Consider the following 19590-nt stretch of genomic DNA (forward strand, 5'->3'; position numbering starts at 1 on the left):
GGAGGCAATAATTCTCATTCAAACATACATGTTGTTCATATGTAGCGCATTTATTGAAATATTTACGCATAAAAATATTTCATTCAACACAGCACTGCTGCCTACATCAATCAATAAATAAGCGAAAAGTCTCCCGCTAGATCAGTTCCCGAGAGACGGAAGTCAACAGCGTCAACGTATACATATTTCGCCACAAGTCGTGACACTTTCCGGATCCTGCAGGCCTTCGGCTAAACCGCCCGGCGCGTTCCACCAAGTACTTAACGAGACTTGCGGGTAACGTCCACTCTCGGCTGTAATCCGACAAACGTGATTGGAATCCCGTCAAAAATCGCTCATCGCAGTTCCAACGCCCGCATTTGTTTCAAACTGGATTCCTGCGAAGGCTCTTCGGTGCCTTCAAGCGTGAGGCCTTCGCATCCCAGGCGGCACTGCCGGGATTTAAAAAAAACAAAAAAAAAGTTTTTTTTTATGGCTGATAGAAATACGTTATCGGCGGCTTTGATGGATAAAACTGAATAATCTGGAAACGGAATCGATCTATTGACTGGGACGACCGCACATTGCACTGTCCTCAAGATATGAAGCCCCCCCCCACTCCCAAAAAAATAAATATTTCCAATTCGATGAGAACAATGTCATAGAATTACGATACAATTGCAAAAAATAATGTGCAAATCAAATTATTGTGACAATAAGGCAATTTTGCAACTGAATAATTTCAGAATTTTCCAAGAATAAATACATAATTTTAACAAGAATAAACTTGAAAAATATATATATATTTTACAGAAATTAAGTTCCGTTTGAAGAAAAAAAGCAATTTCACAAAATTGGAATATTGTGACTTTTTTTCTTTTCGATGCGTCAAATCGTTTTTCTTATTCGTTTTGAAAATGTTGAATTAAGGCAACGTCTCAAGACATCAGGCAGGAATCTCAAAGGTGGGCGCAGATGCGTCTTCCAAATCACCAACAAACACGAGCATAATGCCAAAATGGCGTGAGGACCACAGAGTCCCGTCGTCACAAAGACCTGATGTATGCATTTATGACATCATGACGAAAAGGTCTCGAGTGCAGATATTGCCGTAGGGTGGGGGCGGGGTTTATTGGTGGTCTATGTCAAAATGCGGGCCACCTGCACTTGAATCTCCCTGTCGGGGTGGGAGAGCAGCTTGACCAGTCGCCCGTGCAGCTCCGACTCGTCGTCCAGCATGACCCGGAAGAGGCAGTCGCGCTTGCGCCTCAGTTCGTCGGCCGCCTGCGCCGAAGGTCTCCACGCCTTCAGGTTGCCCGCGAACGTCAGCAGCCGCAGGAGCACCGCCGGCGCCGTTTGCGCGTCGAACAGCAGCACGACGGAAGCCGGGGCCTGGGGGGGGTGGAGGGGGTACCGAGGTACCGTGACTTTAAATTCATTTTTCCATTTTGTTATGTTTAAATCAAGGAAAATAGCAGTGTACAGCGACGCCGGTCATCCTTCACGCCCCCGCTATATTGTGAGGTGTGGAGGAATATGGAGGAAACATTGAACAAAGAACAACGTTTGAATATGGGAAAAAAAAAAAAAAAAAATCGTAATCAAGGACAGTCTAGATATTTCAAAAATTCTATATAAAAATATTCCATACAAAAGAAAAAAAAAAACACGCCTGTTTTGTTTTTAAATCCTATGCTATACGACTATGTGATGGCTTTATTGCTGCTGCCTGCTCTGTCCCTCTCCTGCCCCCTAGCGGAGGCCATTAAAAGGAGTCATTTATGTATTTCTCGAAGCTATCCATTCAAGTGTGACTTAAACAACGCAGTAAAGCTGTTGTTCGCTGCCCATCTCTGAAAATGCCTGTCGCGATTGAGTCTTTCGAATGCGACTGTGATCCCAAACGCAGCATTTAAACTTCCTCCTGTGGCCACCAGAGGTCGCCATTTCGCTTTTCAAGCGGACTTCTTACCTGAGCCTGAACAATATCGTCCATGATGTCGGGATTAGATGACAAATTCACAAGAACCTTCAAGGTCTGAACCTGAAAAAAAATGATATATAGCTTATAGCGTACTCATTCATCTATATCAAATGTATTTTATTTATCTATCTCCACGCTAACCTGCAACGCTGCATCACCCACCACCACGAGAGAGAGTAAAAGCGTCACAGAACCCTTGAGCAAGTGTTGGTGTTTGTCCGTCACCGAAAGGTTGGTCAGCAGCCTCAGAGCACCCGACTGGAGGTCGGAGTTCACCGGGGACATCTCGATCAACTCCAGCACTTGTGGCACGTAAACCTGAAAGACCAGAAATGTTTTTTTGGAGACGGCGGTAACCCCAAGAATTTACAACACCCCCCCTGTTGTATCGCAGATTTTTTAAAAGTTTGTGTATTTTTTTTTTTTTTTTAAATTCATGACAAAAAAATTGAATAAAAATTGCAGCTCACTCAACTGGGAAAAAAAAGCCATCGCCATCTTTCATAATTTTACAACTATTTTTTTTCTTGTTCATTGTTTTTGCTTTTCTGTAATGGCCAAATCAAGATTAACCCTTTCCGGGCAGGGGTTGAAAATTTGCGACAGGTTTAATGTCATCGAAAAATTTTAAGGCCAGATTATCATTTTCTGAAAGTATCAGATTTTTCTCTCTGCAAAATTTTATCTGGTCTAGAGTAAAGTTTAAATAGAACAGAATTTGTGGTTTATGTCTTTCAGCTGTATTTGGATGTTTTTGTTGTTGTTTTTTTGCCTTGTTTTTAAAGGTCTTCCGTGGATTAACAAACGTGAACTGAAATCAATGATCCTATAAATACGCATCTTTTGGTTTAGGCCCTCCCTTTTTTGAGAACTATTCAAGTTAAAGACGTTTTATTTCCTTAAGGTGATGTTTTACGACTCTCCAATTTCTTGATAGTGAGGAATACTTTAAAGTCTTTGATACGGTTATGTTTAATAGGGCTAAAACCGTATAGAAAAAGTTGAGAAAATGAATGAGAAGAGGCACACCTACCATAAATCTATAAATGCTGGTTACAGTACATACATTGTAGAGAGATTCACGTTTAAAATCAGCGGAATAGTGTTAAATCTTTGACGAAAATGTGTTAAAATGAATTTAGGTTCAACTGTAAGACTTGATTTTGTATAAGAAAAACATCCCGTTTAACTTTAAAACTTATCGTGAATGAAGTTTTTTTTCCAATGGTGTCTGTTAATTACAGATTTTGGCCAGTGGTGGGTGCGTCTGACACGGATTCCCTGCGACAAACGCGGGTTCAGCGCGTGCGGCCGCGTACCTTCAGCTGCTCCTGGTTTTGGATGTTCATGCAGAGATTATTTAAAGCGTTCAGCGTCTGCACTTTAACCTCTGACGCAGGGTCAGAGAGGAAGCCACCAACGATGGGGATCCCTTCGCATTCGCGGATAACGTTCTGTGGGAGGGAAGATGCGTATGTTTGCAGAGGCATATAAAATGCATTTGGATTATGTTTTTTTTTTTTTTTTAAAGGCCTGTACCTGGTTGACGGTAAAAGCAGCAGCGTTTCCTAAAGTGAGCAAGAGTCGACACCGTTCTGGCGCGTTAGCGCTCGTCTGCAGACGCGTCAGCAGCGCTTTCAGGTGCCTCGGCTCAAGGTTTCCGGCAGAATTGGCGACGATGTCATCTGTGAAGTCAGTGGCAGCCATAATCAGCGGACGCAAATTTGTGTGTGGGCCAATTAGACTTATGGTTTCCTTGACCACATAATGTGCAATCACTAGGAATGCAAAAGTATGCCCCGAAAAAATCTCAATTCGACATCTTTTAAGGAAACTGCAACATCTCTTTTTTGCCTTTATGTTAGAATATTGCAAGTCATGACGTGTGTGAACCAGAACCTGTATTGATTTCTGGACTCGGCATCGGGTTAGAGAGCAATCGGCAGTTACACTTCTTGTTCTTGCCCCACTTTCAGCTGGGTGAGAAACCCTCCATAGATGTGTCGTCAGATTTCAGCCTGTATGTGCTGCCGTGTCAATTGAATCTGCAGCGTAAGTTAAATTATGGGAGCATTATATAGGAGTGTTTCTTTGAATAATCAGATTTCAAACTCACTTCACGGGCAATTTTCAATTCTACGAGACCTGACTTCAACTACTGTATATGACTTTATGTGTCTTGCCTGTGTCTGTTGCTAATAAAATGGAGGAAAAGTAGAATGGCGATGCGCAAGAAGTGCAGCTCAAAGAGTTATCAAAACTGATTACAGCCGAGCCAAGTTACACGTCTGTCGTGATCTGCACGTTCTGCTCCTTTTCGTGTCGCTATGGCGAGTACAATGATCGAGATTTGAAAAATAGAACGATAAAACTGACCTGAAGCATGCTCAGTTCTCTCAGTTGGAGGACAAACAAGGTCCAGTCTAGACACTTTGGCAAGCAGGCTTTCCGGCCGAGGGTTCCCTTGACCGCCCCTTGAAGCACAGCCTTCACTATTGTCGCCGCTTCTCTTGTATCTCCTCCAGCTCCCCCCGCTTATGAGTTTATAAATCCCATAAGAGGCCCCAGCACCGGCGACGATCCCGAGCAAAGTCTTCATGCTGCCGATTCTCGGCGTCATACTCGAGCCGCCGTCGCTCATCCTCGCCGCTGTCTCTTGAGCTAATCTCGGCTGGGGAGGTTTCACCGGATGCCGGAAACTCTGGCCTGTATGCGCATGTACTGAAATATCATCTAATAACACGGCTCGTTTATTAACTGGAAACTAACTTCACAGCACAAAACTAACTTGCAAGGACTCATCGTGCTGGAGTTTGTTTTTATATGTGTTACATCGTTTCTCTACCGGGTAGAAAATAGTCCGACGTTAAAATCTTCCTCAGAGTGACACTAATATATAACTAAAATGTTGGACTTTTTTACCCCATTTTTAACAATTTAGAATATAGTTAAGCCTTATAACTTTTTTTATGATCATACAAAAATATCTTAACATTATTGGAAAATGTCAACCAAAAAGTAATCGCGTCGGAAGGATTTTAGAGGCCCACGCAAAATTGTTTTTTTTCCCCACAATGCAGTCTGTTATTTCGTGGGGGGTGCTGGAAAATAAGTTTTTTTTTTTTTGTCACTTTAAGGTGTCCCACGTTTTCCCTTATTTATAGGTTACTGTATGATTGTATTTATTATGCATTATTTCTTCCACTATTTCTAATGAATGCACGGGGGAATTTAGAAACGACATTTGTTAATTTTTTTATTGTGATCATGAAAATGAAAAGAATAATGCAACAACAGTTCCTGTATTGGTGGGATACCGTTTTTACACAATGTATCCTTGTATAGCATACTAATGAAGAAAATCTATGTGCCCATTTCCAGTATAAGAGACAGTTAAGACGAGAATACCAACCTAATCACTTGAATTACAATTATTTTGAGGCAAGTTCCTACCTTCCTGCATGTCAGACGATCAATTCTGAAATTGATTATCTACAGTGGATCAAACTCTCCGTCCTTTTTTAAATATATATTTTTTTTAAATGCACCACAGGTAGCATCGCCAAGGCATCACAGCAGAGGCGGGAACTGCTTTTTTTTTTTTTTTTTTTTATCTGGGTGCAAAATCCTTTGAGCAGAATCTAAAAATAAAATAAATCAACCTTGCCTTCTCCTTTTTCCCCCTACCCTACTTGCAATTCTCATTCATTTTCCTCAGAAGCACACCAATCTTTTTTTCCACCTACTGTCTAGGAGAAGTCCATTGCACGAGGAGTTGAAACAATCATGATAGATGAAACATTTTGGATTTTGATTTCAAAACAAACTTTATTCTGTTTCATGACAAGTTCAGGGCCCATGGAAATTTCAAGCCCCCAGGCTATTGCCTGCGATTGCATACTTGTAAGATCACCCTTGCAGTAAATCTGTTTGCAATTTTTAAATGTTTATATTAATTGTTTTTTTGTTCCGTTTTTATGTATGTCACAGTTTTAATCGGATTGTTTTTGAAAGTGCTTTATAGAGCTGTTTAATATTTAAATGTATAAATATTGAGTATCCGGTTTATAATGTATGTGGCGTAAAATGCAGCCCTATGGGGGCACAAACCAGTGCAATCTGTAGGCCGGTCCCAAGCCCGGATAAATGCAGAGGGTTGCGTCAGAAAGGGCATCCGGCGTAAAAACTGTGCCAAACAAATATGAGCGTTCATCTAAAGAATCCCATACCGGATCGGTCGTGGCCCGGGTTAACAACGCCCGCCCCCGGCACTGCTAACCTGCAGGGCGTCGGTGGAAATTCAGCTACTGTTGGTCGAAGACAAAGAAGAGGAGGAAACCGGATCCAGCGTCAGAAGAAAAAAAGGAATGCACAGAGCCTACAACTGAGTGTAGGGACTTTGAATGTTGGGACTATGACAGGAAAAGCTCAGGAGTTGGTTGACATGATGATTAGGAGAAAGGTTGATATTCTGTGCATCCAAGAGAGCAGGTGGAAAGGTAGTAAGGCTAGAAGTTTGGGAGCAGGGTTTAAATTATTCTACCACGGAGTAGATGGGAAGAGAAATGGAGTAGGGGTTATTTTAAAGGAAGAGCTGGCTAAGAATGTCTTGGAGGTAAAAAGAGTATCAGATCGAGTGATGAGACTAAAATTTGAAATTGAGGGTGTTATGTATAATGTGGTTAGCGGCTATGCACCACAGGTAGGATGTGACCTAGAGTTGAAAGAGAAATTCTGGAAGGAACTAGATGAAGTAGTTCTGAGCATCCCAGACAGCGAGAGAGTTGTGATTGGTGCAGATTGTAATGGACATATTGGTAAAGGAAACAGGGGCGATGAAGAAGTGATGGTAAGTACGGCATCCAGGAAAGGAACTTTGAAGGGCAGATGGTGGTGGACTTTGCAAAAAGGATGGAGATGGCTGTAGTGAACACTTATTTCCAGAAGAGGGAGGAGCACATAGTGACCTACAAGAGCGGAGGTAGAACCACGCAGGTAGATTATATTTTGTGCAGACGATGTAATCTGAAGGAGGTTACTGACTGTAAAGTAGTGGTAGGGGAGAGTGTAGCTCGACAGCATAGGATGGTAGTATGTAGGATGATTCTGGTGGTGGGTAGGAAGATGAAGAAGACAAAGGTAGAGCAGAGAACCATGTGGTGGAAGCTGAGAAAGGAAGAATGTCGTGCGGCCTTCCGGAAAGAGGTGAGACAGGCTCTCGATGGACAACCGAAGCTCCCGGAAGACTGGACGACGACAGCCAAGGTGATCAGAGAGACAGGCAGGAGAGTACTTGGTGTGTCATCTGGTAGGAAAGGGGAGAAGGAGACTTGGTGGTGGAACCCCAAAATACAGGGAGTCATACAAGGAAAGAGATTAGCGAAGAAGAAGTGGGATACTGAGAGGACTGAGGAGAGGCGAAAGGAGTACATCGAGATGCGACGTAGGGCAAAGGTAGAGGTGGCAAAGGCTAAACAAGAGGCACATGAAGACATGTACACCAGGTTGGACACGAAAGAAGGAGAAAAGGATCTCTACAGGTTGGCCAGACAGAGGGATAGAGATGGGAAGGATGTGCAGCAGGTAAGGGTGATTAAGGATAGAGATGGAAATGTGTTGACTGGTGCCGGTAGTGTACTAAGTAGATGGAAAGAATACTTTGAGAAGTTGTTGAATGAAGAAAATGAGAGAGAAGGAAGAGTTGAAGAGGCAAGAGTGAAGGACCAGGAAGTGGAAATGATTACTAAGGGGGAAGTCAGAAAGGCACTACAAAGGATGAAAAATGGAAAGGCAGTTGGTCCTGATGACATACCGGTAGAGGTATGGAAGCAATTTGGAGAGATGGCTGTGGAGTTTTTGACCAACTTATTCAACAGAATACTAGCGGGCGAAAAGATGCCTGAAGAATGGAGGAAAAGTGTTCTAGTTCCCATTTTTAAGAACAAAGGGGATGTTCAGAGGTGTGGGAACTATAGAGGAATAAAGTTGATGAGCCACACAATGAAGTTATGGGAAAGAGTAGTGGAGGCTAGACTCAGGACAGAAGTAAGTATCTGCGAGCAACAGTACGGTTTCATGCCTAGAAAGAGTACCACAGATGCATTATTTGCCTTGAGGATGCGTGTGGAAAAGTACAGAGAAGGTCAGAAGGAGCTACATTGTGTCTTTGTGGATCTAGAGAAAGCCTATGACAGAGTACCAAGAGAGGAACTGTGGTACTGCATGCGTAAGTCTGGTGTGGCAGAGAAGTATGTTAAAATAGTACAGGACATGTATGATGGCAGCAGAACAATGGTGAGGTGTGCCTTAGGTGTGACAGAGGAATTTAAGGTGGAGGTGGGACTGCATCAGGGATCAGCTCTGAGCCCCTTCCTGTTTGCAGTGGTAATGGATAGGCTGACAGATGAGGTTAGACTGGAATCCCCTTGGACCATGATGTTCGCAGATGATATTGTCATATGCAGTGAAAGCAGGGAGCACGCAGAGGAACAATTGGAAAGATGGAGACATGCACTGGAAAGGAGAGGAATGAAGATTAGCCGAAGTAAAACAGAATATATGTGCGTGAATGAGAAAAGTGGAGGGGGAAGAGTGAGGCTACGGGGAGAAGAGATAGCGAGGGTGGACGACTTCAAATACTTGGGGTCAACAATACAGAGCAATGGAGAGTGTGGTCAGGAAGTGAAGAAACGGGTCCGAGCAGGTTGGAACAGCTGGCGAAAGGTGTCTGGTGTGTTATGTGACAGAAGAGTCTCCGCTAGGACGAAGGGCAAAGTTTACAAAACAGCGGTGAGGCCGGCCATGATGTACGGATTAGAGACGGTGGCACTGAAGAAACAACAGGAAGCTGAACTGGAGGTGGCAGAAATGAAGATGTTGAGGTTCTCGCTCGGAGTGAGCAGGTTGGATAGGATTAGAAATGAGCTCATTCGAGGGACAGCCAAAGCTGAATGTTTTGGAGACAAGATTCGAGAGAGCAGACTTCGATGGTTTGGACATGTTCAGAGGCGAGAGAGTGAATGTATTGGTAGAAGGATGCTGAGGATGGAGCTGTCAAGGAAGAGAGAGCGAGAGGAAGACCAAAGAGAAGGTTTATGGATGTGGTGAGGGAAGACATGAGGGCAGTTGGGGTGTTGAGAGGAAGATGCAGGAGATAGGCTAAGATGGCAAAAGATGACACGCTGTGGCGACCCCTAACGGGACAAGCCGAAAGGAAAAGAAGAAGAAGAATGTATGTGGCGTAAAGGCGTTGTACACGTTCGAGATTAATTTGATTCCACTCAAAAGAAAGCAAAAATTTGGACATTGTGATTATTTATGGTTAGATGTCATATTTTAGTAATGTCTACGTGAAATTACATCGAAGAGGAAACGTCGCATTTCCCCAAACATTTCGCTTATATCGTCGCGTAGACTGACGTCACGCATAAATGACGATTGGTGATGACGTAAACTTGTCGCAGTCACTCCACAGTTAGGATGAATAATTTTTTTTTCAAAGACTGAAGATGACGCTCCAAAACGAGTGGTAAAAAAAATGAAAAGTTAAGTCAACTTTCAATTTCATGAGTCCTTTTTTTTTTTGTCATCGTTTGTGTTCCATTTACATTTCTGTAGCTCATGCTAGCGAAGCGTGGCTTTTAAAAGAATGACTAGATTCGCAAATGACGGGAAAACAGTCAAAAATCGAAGTGGGTGCTCTGACAGAGTATGAGCTTCAACAGTTATACAAGGTAAAAAAAAAAAAAATCATTTTTTTTTACAAGTTAACATGGTGTATTATTACTTGAACTGATTGTTTTGTTATTGTTCCTTGACAACAGGCTTTGTTGATTGCCTCATGCCGGTTGGATCCCAGAGACCCAATCCAGTTTTTGAAAAACACCCTGATCACCTTCCAGGGACACGACAATCTGCAGAATGTGGACTGGTAGGTCCCACTCGGATTTGACCTTTTTTTTTTTTTTTTTGCACTATAGCTGAGGCATCCCACCCTAACCCCCAAAAAAAATCTTCCTGCACATCAAAAACAAAAGTCACACTAAATGGATGGTTATGCAATAGAATGAAAGCATATTCAGTAGTTGTGCCTGTCACAATACATTGCTGGTGTACGTAGATGAACGAAGATCCATTGTTTGTAAATAATTTTTGGACCAATTAAGGGAAATTGATTAATTGTGCACAATCCAATCAATTACTGTCAGTACCTTTTTAACGAATTTTCAGGTAATTATTGAACAATATAATTGTAGTTGTCGGTTGAGCAGTGAATACTTGTTCACCGCTTCCAAAAACGCACGTTAGGTCATCAAAGACTTGAAATTGTCCATAGGTCGGGGTGTCTACTGTTTGCGGGTCCTCTGTCTCGCTTGCAATCCTTCCTAATGCTGCTTTTTGTCTCCAGTCCATATTTTCATACAGCAAAGTGTATGTGTGAATATTGCTCCTGTGATAATGTCATTTTGCCCTCATGGGATGAATCAACCATTTTGCTCTAAACTAACTTGTATGACCTCTTTGCGTTGTGCAAGTGTTGGTTGACATGAACAGAAGAATCTTGCGAGGAGGAAGTATAAAATCAAAATATCAAAAGCATTTGTCTAGGTCTGGACACCAACTTTATTGTCTTTCAGGAACAAGTTTCTCAGCGATAGCGCGCAGCGGTCAGTGCTCGCCTCTCTGCAATTGGATGACGCGGAATATATGGACTCCGATGAACTCAAGGTGACGCGCGTCAGTCAGAAGTCCCGCCTGGTGGGATGTTGTGGTTTCTCCAATTGACGTGATTCCCCCCCCCCCCCAAGGCGATTTTCCGCAAATATGAGATGGCCTACTCCTGTTACAGGAGCAAACTGACAAGTTCCTGTTTCAGGTAAGGGCTGTCGTTTTGAAGCATCACAACGCTTGTATGGATTTTGGCCCTCACAAAAGTGTAACATTTTGGGTTTTTATTGTATATACATTTTACAGTATTGATTTTCACTTGTATGGACAGCGGGGGGCGCATTTGCCATAACGACATGAACCTAGAATGGAAAAATATGTATTTTATGAAAAAGCAAGTATGACGTATTAACTAATTTAGTGATTATTGTCAGTTCACACATTATTTTTACAATATTTTGGTAGCATGTATAGTCTCTCCCCCCCCCCACCTTTTATATTTTTAGGAACAATACGCATCTTAAAGTGAAACTATTGCGTGCAGAGAAGTTCTTTTCCCCGCTGTTGTGACTTCATTGAATGAAATATTTGTTACCGTTACACTTAAAGTACATTTTAGAGTATCCCGTTGACATTTTTTGAGCATCTATACTTAGTAAGTAAGCACTGAGTCATTTTTCCAGATTTGTCAGTCACTAGCCACACCCGTGTCCTGTTTAGATTTTTCTTTTTAAGCACGATAGTTATTAACAGTAAAACCTGCACATCACGCGAATGTGAAGCATTTTGTAGCCGAGGCGTCACGTGGAGTTTGGGGCTTCTCGTGCATTGCGGGACACGAGGGTGCTGCGTTCAAGTCTCCACGGCTCTTGGGCGTCCTGGCCTCTGGTAAACACTCGTTTGCGTGGAGTGTACTGGCTCTTGGAGAAAACTACGTTGCTTCGAACGTAGCTGCTTCTGGACTGGAAGCCAAGTTTCTTCCCACGTGACATTGGCCATTTGGGGACTCTGTGAACAGGAAGCGCTCGGTGGAACGTGTGCGTAGGGCGCTGTGGGGTAGGGAGTCTGGAGATCCCGTTTGCCTGCGGGATTTTCGGTTGCGTGGCGTGCAACCAGGAGGCTTTCGTATTGGGCTTGGGATATTTCCTGGATGCAACTCTATGCTGGACTGAATGTAACCTTTGAGAAATGGAATTGGGGTCACGTTGATGCCATCCTCGTGATTGTTGATTTTGAGCGTCGAGCTTCTGCGGAGAGGGACGTGGTTTGCGGATCTCGAGTGTCGGTCGATCGTGTCGGACAAGTCTGTCACGAGGAGAGAAAAAGTTGACTGGCTCACGCAGGAGCTGACGTTGGCCGAGAACTCCGGAACTGTGGGATGACTGGTCTGTAGGTTTCTGAGCTCTGGAACTGATGTCTTTTGCTGCGGCGGTCTGAAGCTTTTGCTTGGACCGTCCATTTGGCATGTGTACCCGCGACGCAATAGGGCTTCTTGGCACTTTGACGTAGACACTTTCAGCATAGGAACCTTGTTGAGACGGTGCCATTTTGCTTTGAATCGGTGGCTTCTTTAGCCTCTTGATAGAACTTCGTTTGGCCATTGGGCTAGCTACACGGCGGACGTGGAGTGGATTCGTACCACGGGGACTTAAGGGAGCATTCTCTTCACGTAAAGAGTTAGCTGGAAGTTGGGGGTTTTCAGGACGTTGGTTGTTTATCCACCAATCACCTCCAGTTTTGATATTGGAAGGACCTGTTTGGTAAGCACTCTGACCAGATCTGCCACGGCTCTCGGACCTGTTGTGCATCTCGGGAAAGCGTCCACTCACGGAGTTGTCGGAATCAAGCAGGGAGACACCTGGACTCGAGACAAGATAGCCTACGTCATTTTCACTTTGTCCATCCACCGAACTCAAAGGTTGATTCCAGACCTCGTCGTCGTCATTGTCTTCTTTGGAGGAGCGTCTTTCAGCTATTTCATTCAGCATCACACCCCTTGCGGTTTGAAAATGGGACAAGTCCTGACCAGGAATCAAAAAGGAGCTTTTTAAGGTTTCTGTAAACTGCTTGAGATTTCCTATGTCTGTAAAACTGATTCCTTCCACAGCTGTGCCTTTCATATGCTCCTGTACTAGAAGGTTAAACGGGTGCTGGAATCTAGAATCTTGATGCTGAGGCGGACTTTCATCTGACTCGTTGTGGGCTTGGGGGAGTAAGTTCCGGTGTTGTCCGTCTTCGGTGCCAAGGTTTGGAGCAACAGAGTCCTGATCTTGGGTGAAGGCTTGTGGATCCAGTACCCCGGGGTACCTACTTGAAGCATCTTCTCTGAAACCTAACAAACGAAAGAAACCACATTCAGATGAAGATAAACCGTTCATCCATTTTCCGTTGAGTTACGGGTGAGCTGAAGCCGAGGCCTGCTGAACTCGTGCAAGACAATGCGTGCTGACTAACAGCCGTTTATCCCTACGGACAATTTAAAAAGTTTTCAAATGAACCAAATGGCTGGGCCGAGAGAGACTGAAGTGGACCTTTCCAAAAAAAAAAAAAAAGACCAACACCAACCAATTCAGCACCGCACATTGACTGACCGGCTGCAAAGGAAAAACTTCAATCAGGTTTTGAGGCTCCACATACAGTGTTTTTTTTTTGATGAACTGCCATCCCTTGATTTAGATTAACCAGTGGAAGCTCCTCGAGGCATGTTTAAGACGATTGAGACTTTCCTGAATACGGCCATGTAAGAAGAACTTTGGGATCGCTTCCGATGTTTCAAGGGTGCTAGGAATTATGCAATTCAGATCGGTCTCTGTGTAGGAACGACTCGGGATCCTACCAGAAGACTTGCACGAAGTGGCCGGCGCGGGGGAACGACGGGCTTCCCTGGTCGAGCTGCTGTCCCCGTGACGTGACGCAAAAGGATCCGTGGATGGCTTCAGATCCACATTCAACTTTGTTTGACTTTACTGCCTCACGGTTCAGAGGTTTAAGGGTTCAAATCTGGGCACCGACATTCATTTGTGGAGTGTGCATGTTCTCCTCGTGCCCGCATGGGTTTCCTCCCACATTCCAAAGACATGGATGGTCAGTTACTTGATGACTCTAAATTGCCCAGAGGTGTGAATGGTTGTTTATATGTGCTCTGTGATTGGGTGGCCCACAATTTGCTACGATAGCAGATAACACGGTGAATCTTTTGCTCGGTCGAGCCGACCGCTTACTGACCGTTTGGATGGTGTTTGAATCTGCAATTAGCTGGCAACCAGTTCAGGGTGCACCCCGCCTCCTGCCGAAAAACAACTTCCGATAGATACACCCCTGACCCTCGTGAGGATAAGCAGTACAATTCATGGATTGGTGGACTCATTCCGACTTATGAACCACCCTATGAAAAATCTGTTTTTGGCATTCATTTGACAAAACAAAATAGTTATCTTTTGTTCTAAAATCAAAGCCAGCGTTTGAATCCGGAACCTCAGAAGCCCGAGGCAGATGTGCTAACCACTTGGCAACGGTGCTGCCCCCCAGAATGAACACAAAAAGAGTACAACAGAAGAGGTTCTTACCACTTTGAGAAGAAAGACACTGGCAGGCCAACAACAGGAAGGACACCCAAATAAGCCTACAAATTATTTTTTAAAATGTTAGCCACACGTGGTGTTGGGCGTTAAACTCAGCCAAAGCAAGAATCGCGCACGCCACGCGTTTTTACCCAAAGAGAGCGGCCATGACAGGAAGTTCCACCCCGGCTCCAACAGCGGCAGTAAAGCGTCCGTGGAAAGTCGCAGGGCCTCAAAACGCGAGCTGGAAAACTGCAGCGGCGACCAAAACCACGGCGGCCACCGGCTGCAATTAGTTAATTGCAAGCAGCCGGTGAGCAGGTGGGAGCGGAGTCGAGCTCAAGGAAACCATGCACCAAAAACATCAAAATAAAATCAAATCAAATAAAATGCAATTTCCTTGTGGACAAGAAGTCTCCAAGTTTATTTTTTTTACATTTTGTACATACCATGTATAGATATTGTTTGTCATTTTGAAATCAATTACTATAATAATCATTTGGAGTAGTTTTATTAGTTGTAAAACTTTTTTTTTTTTTTTTCCGGTTTCCTGCCACATCCCAAAAACATGCAACATTAATTGGAGACTCTAAATTGCCCCAAGGTGGGATTGTGAGTGCAGCTGTTTGTCTCTATGTCCCCTGCGATTGGCTGGCAACCAGTTCAAGTTGCCCATTGTCAGCTGGGATAGGCTCCAGCACTCCCGCGACCCTTGTGAGGATAAGCAGCTAAGAAAATTGATGGATGGACGGACGATTGATAGTGATGACTTACGCTGGCATCTCATGGCGACGTTGATGGCAACCAGTTCGGGGGGTGTACCCCCCCTCCTGCCCGTTGACAGCCGGGATAGGCTCCAGCGCTCGCCGCAACCCTCGTGAGGATAAGCGGCAAAAGAAAATGGATGGATGTCGTAAAAATTGTTCAGCAAACAATTTTGGGATATTTACAGCAGACCCCGTTCATCACTAGGAATGATTCAGGCCAAAAATGTTTGCTACAGAGAGCCCTCTTTTTTTTATTATTATTATTTTTTTTTTTTTACCTCTCCCACATGCTTTAAACATTTAAAAAAAAAAAAAAAAGTTACTTAAACTTATAAAAAAAAATGAATCGTGAGAATGCGACGTCATTTTGAGCAAACAAAGAAGACAGTTCTCAAAGTGAGAAACAAACTCTCAGTTGAAGTTTAATGTGAAGCAGACAGCATGCATCCATCCATTTTCTTAGCCGCTCATCCTCACCAGGGTCACAGGAGTGCCTTGGCCTCTCCCAGCTATCATCGGGTAGGAGGCGGGGAAGATTTGAACCCCGGTCTTCAGAACCGTGAGGCCAACGCTTTAACCACTTGTTGAATAAATATGACTCAAGTATGAATCAAAATATCAAGTGAGGGTCTTTTCTTTAATCCTGTACATAAATGTGATCCAGCGAAAACGACAGAATGAGTTATTGATGAGTTGTGTTTGTTTTCCGACGAGTTTTTGATGAGCTGTGTTTGTGGGCGGCGGCGCCGGCGGCACAGGAGCTGGAAGAATTTCACAATTGCCAGCGTGACGGATGCCACCGAACTGTCTCAAAAGATGGAAACTGCGATGATGCACTACGACCGGCGGAAGCAGGAAGTGCCGTTCCTTGCGTGGATGCGCTGGGTCAAGTTCAAGAAGGAGTCGCGAGTTGGCACGTGGCTGCGAAGTCTTCCCCGCCGTGACTCATTCTGTCCTAACCCTCACCCGCGTTTTGATCTCTTTAACCAGAGGCCGTGCGTAAACTGGTGGGGGTTCTGAAGACCTGCGTCCTCAAACGCATCATAACCGCATGGAAGAATGTTGTGAAGGAGGCGCAGAGGACCAAAGATTACTTTAAGGTAGCAACTGACACTGGATTGAGGTTTTTGGCTGTATAGAGAGAATGAAAAGTAATATTTTATGCATAGTTTCACACTTCCCACATGCTTTAAACACATGAAAACACTTTTTAAAACTATACCATAGAACCCGTCGCAGTCACTGTGATTTGAGGGCCACGTACGCGCCCGCGCCCCATCGCACTCGCAAATCTGCACAGTCGAGTACGAAAAATCACTCGCGTAAAATTAGTTACGAGTAGAAATACATAGATGTCGAAAGATGTCGCTTATTTTGTGTAGTCTTGACCAATGTTCCCTCTCAGCTGCGCAATTGAACAACTGTGCACTTGTCGCACACTCTCAGCGCACATGAAAACCGATCCAGCGCAGCGAACCACAGGCTGACGTCTTTTTGTTTTTATTTTGAACACGGAACCACTTGGTCTCTATCAGCGAGCTGCTCCTCATCCTACCTCGACTTCCTAGTTTACCTGACACCGCCCCCCTCCGCTCTTAAGGGGGTACACTCATAATTACAAACAGAACACGCACCCGCAAGGTTTTATCTGCGGGCGTGACTGGTGGACCACACCCGCACATTTTTCAAATGTGAGTGACTGCCGTTGGCTGTCTCTCGCCTTCAGGAATTGGGGACATCGCTTGCAGAGAGCAAGAAGACTCGCCAGAACACATTTCTCAAATTAGAGGCCGAGTGATCGTGTATCAAACTTTCTTTTTCGCTTTTTGTTCAAGTTTACTTTAAAACTGCCACGTAACAAGAAACAAGAAAACGAAGCATCCATTTTCTGAGCTCCTTATCCTCACAAGGTGCGCTGTCGCCCATCCCAGCTGTCAATGGGCAGGAGGCGGGGTATACCCTGAACTGGTTGCCAGCCAATCACAGGGCACAGACATCAATTATTGTCGATACAAACCCCGACACCGTCAAAATCAGTCAGTCAGCGTTCGGATCGACGGTGGCAATTGCGGGCGAGGGGCGGGGTACACCCCAAAGTGATGGCCAGCCAATCGCGGAGCACGTATAAAGAAAGATTCACACCTACGGGCAATTTAGCGTCTCGAATCGACCGACTGTGCATGTTGAAACTGGAGTACCCGTAGAAAAGCCGTGCAGGCACCAGGAGAACATGCCAACTACACACCAGCGACCCAGGTCCTGAGAAGTCGTGCGAAAACGAAGTACCTCGTGAATCCAAAAAGCAACAAGATGGAGAAGAACAACAAGTGAAATGTCCCCAATGTGCTCGCTTTGTTGTTCCAGAAGCTGCAGAACGACCTGGAGATGGAACGCCAACAAAGCCAAGTTGGGGAGGGATGTGATTGGCTCTCAGCTCTGCCCAACCACATCTCACTTAAGGTCGATGGCTCCTCCCTCTTCCCCACAATTTCATCAAAACGTGCCAAGGCTCAACCATTGGAACTTTCTCACACAACTTTTTTGTATTGTTTGTATCTTTGGCGCACCGATTATCGCGCACATATTTTGAAAGCCATTGTTTTTATGATTCTTTTACAACCCCAAGAGGTGCCTGGACTTATGAGTTGAATTCTTTCCACGAGCATCCTTGCAACTTAAAACACTCCCATCTCAAATCATCATTCCCCAGTCAAATGATTTGAGATGGCATTAATCTGTTCCAGCGTCAGCGTGCTCCTCATGATATGCATACTTTGGCCACCGGGGAGCAGTATGACGTAGATATACAGCCTCAAACGAAGGAGATTTTCAGAACTGACTCAGTAGGTTGGAGTAATCTTGATGGTTTTTCATGGAGGCAAAAGAGTGTATATATATATATATATGCCAGTGAGTGCCCTTTCCGGGCAGAGGCTGCAACTTTGCAACAGGTTTAATATAATCGAACATTTTAAGTCCAGAGTATCAGATTTTTCTCTCTGCAAGATTTTATTTGGTCCAGAGAGGGTTCACGTCTGTCTACATGTGCTGCAGCGTCCTTTTTGTTCAAATATCTGTCGCTTGCAATGTTATTTCTTGACGCCTGTATGGCATTTTGTGTTCTGTTAGTGTTAAGCTAGCAGACCCTTCTAAAGAATGAAACAATCACTCACCAGCCGCCAAACCGCTGCTTGTTCTGAAGTACGTCGACTTCAGAGAACCAACTATTTGTGTACAAAGAAATAACATTTCAAAATTCTAGAATACACACACAGTGTGAGGTCTTAACTACCAGGTGCCCCCAGGTTTATTGGTTTGTTTATGAGTATGTTATTTTTTTTTTTCTATTCCCAAAGTAGTAACAAAGAAAGCCTTGTTTGTTTTCGGCCTCGCATTTTCTGGCAAAAGGTGAGCAGCATTTTATCCTTTGTGTACTTCATAATGGATAGTTATTGGAAAAATCAGGCAGATGGCGCGAGCTTTTAATGTGTAATGTGTAACGCGTAATTTGAGTTACAAGCTCGGTCACAGAACAGATTAAAATCGTTGGAAAATGTACTTTTGTTTGTTTTTTTTTTTTTTTTTTTTGCATGCAGATCTTCCAGTATATGGAACTGCGAGACTTGCTGAGCTGTTCGGAAGTCTGCTGCAGTTGGAGAAGCCTCATCCATTCGGGCACTTTGTGGAGTAAGGTTTGTACAATGTGCGCGGAATAGCGTTAGAGTAACGACTCCAGGGGTCACCAACGGGGTGGCCGCGGGCGAATGGTTTGTTGTAAAAATACCATCGGCCACAAATTGTTACTATTATTTGTGCTTTAAATTGTGAATCTGGCTTGCTTGCGTGAATTCAAATTTTTAAATGACCTGTAATGTCATTAACTACAATAAATATTTGATGTACGTGTAATGAACTGAGTCTGAAATTTGCCGCAAACAAGTCACGTAGCCCTTCATACGATCGGTGCTCACAAAGTAGCCCTCAGCCTCAAAAAGGTTGCTGAGCCCTGAACGACTCTTGGCATGTTAGCATTGAAGATATCCTCTTTCAAATTGTACCTGACCAGTGTGACACAGTATAAAGTAGGCTATTAGCATGCTATGTGTTAGCATAACAACTGCTAGCATTGTATCAATACTTAATTGGAGATAGTTGGCAACCAATTTTTCCCCTGAGGTTGCTAGCTTCATATCTAATATATTAGCATAAAAATCCTTAACATGTCAACATTTAAGCTGTGCTCTTATATAATTGTATCTGAGTTACATTTGTTTTTTTTTTTCCTGTACTGTATATGTTAGCACAGCAACTTTTAGCATTTCTGTTGATTCACAATTGGGCCATTGTTACACTTTCCAATTCGTTGAGACCGCAACGCCTTAAAAATGTCGGTCTCCGACGTGCGACGGGTAGCAGATTGAAATTTCATCTGGAATTTTGCACAAGACTCGCAGTAGTGATATTCTGTACATTTCTTCCTACCTGCTAAGATCAACGTCTCAGTGGATAAGCGCTGGATAACAAACGAGACCATGAGGGAGGTCCTGCTGAATTTCCGTCCGTTCGTCATCCACCTGAATCTGCGCGCCTGCACCTCCTTGGACTGGTCCAGCTTGAAACACATTGGTGAGTT

General features: G+C 44.0%; 3 protein-coding genes across 5 annotated transcripts in view; 1 reads left to right on the forward strand and 2 right to left on the reverse strand.

Moving 5' to 3' along the window:
* Positions 1 to 29: 29 nt before the first annotated feature.
* armc10 (armadillo repeat containing 10) lies at positions 30 to 4850 on the reverse strand. Its single transcript, XM_061823646.1, has 7 exons — positions 4340 to 4850; positions 3503 to 3648; positions 3283 to 3417; positions 2105 to 2281; positions 1952 to 2023; positions 1141 to 1371; positions 30 to 431 (listed from the first exon to the last, which is right to left on the reverse strand). The coding sequence occupies exons 1-7, from the start codon at positions 4602 to 4604 to the stop codon at positions 336 to 338; spliced, it is 1122 nt and encodes a 373-aa protein (XP_061679630.1). The 5' UTR covers positions 4605 to 4850; the 3' UTR covers positions 30 to 335.
* Positions 4851 to 9197: 4347 nt separating this feature from the next.
* fbxl13 (F-box and leucine-rich repeat protein 13) overlaps positions 9198 to 19590 on the forward strand; it is a 29232-nt gene continuing 18839 nt past the window's right edge. For 2 of the 3 annotated variants that reach the window (XM_061823248.1, XM_061823250.1), the window contains exons 1-9: positions 9198 to 9696; positions 9787 to 9893; positions 10600 to 10690; positions 10771 to 10838; positions 15716 to 15870; positions 15948 to 16057; positions 17322 to 17417; positions 18554 to 18649; positions 19448 to 19583. In XM_061823248.1, the coding sequence (XP_061679232.1) occupies positions 9628 to 9696; positions 9787 to 9893; positions 10600 to 10690; positions 10771 to 10838; positions 15716 to 15870; positions 15948 to 16057; positions 17322 to 17417; positions 18554 to 18649; positions 19448 to 19583 (928 nt within the window). In that variant the 5' untranslated portion in view covers positions 9198 to 9627. The remainder of the gene's footprint in view (positions 9697 to 9786; positions 9894 to 10599; positions 10691 to 10770; positions 10839 to 15715; positions 15871 to 15947; positions 16058 to 17321; positions 17418 to 18553; positions 18650 to 19447; positions 19584 to 19590) is intronic. The other variant, XM_061823249.1, reaches the window with a different exon arrangement.
* LOC133502451 (uncharacterized) lies at positions 11104 to 14476 on the reverse strand. Its single transcript, XM_061823251.1, has 3 exons — positions 14343 to 14476; positions 14197 to 14252; positions 11104 to 12962 (listed from the first exon to the last, which is right to left on the reverse strand). The coding sequence occupies exons 1-3, from the start codon at positions 14357 to 14359 to the stop codon at positions 11431 to 11433; spliced, it is 1605 nt and encodes a 534-aa protein (XP_061679235.1). The 5' UTR covers positions 14360 to 14476; the 3' UTR covers positions 11104 to 11430.

The sequence above is a fragment of the Syngnathoides biaculeatus genome, chromosome 6 (assembly GCF_019802595.1).
Source record: "Syngnathoides biaculeatus isolate LvHL_M chromosome 6, ASM1980259v1, whole genome shotgun sequence".
Taxonomy (NCBI): domain Eukaryota; kingdom Metazoa; phylum Chordata; class Actinopteri; order Syngnathiformes; family Syngnathidae; genus Syngnathoides; species Syngnathoides biaculeatus.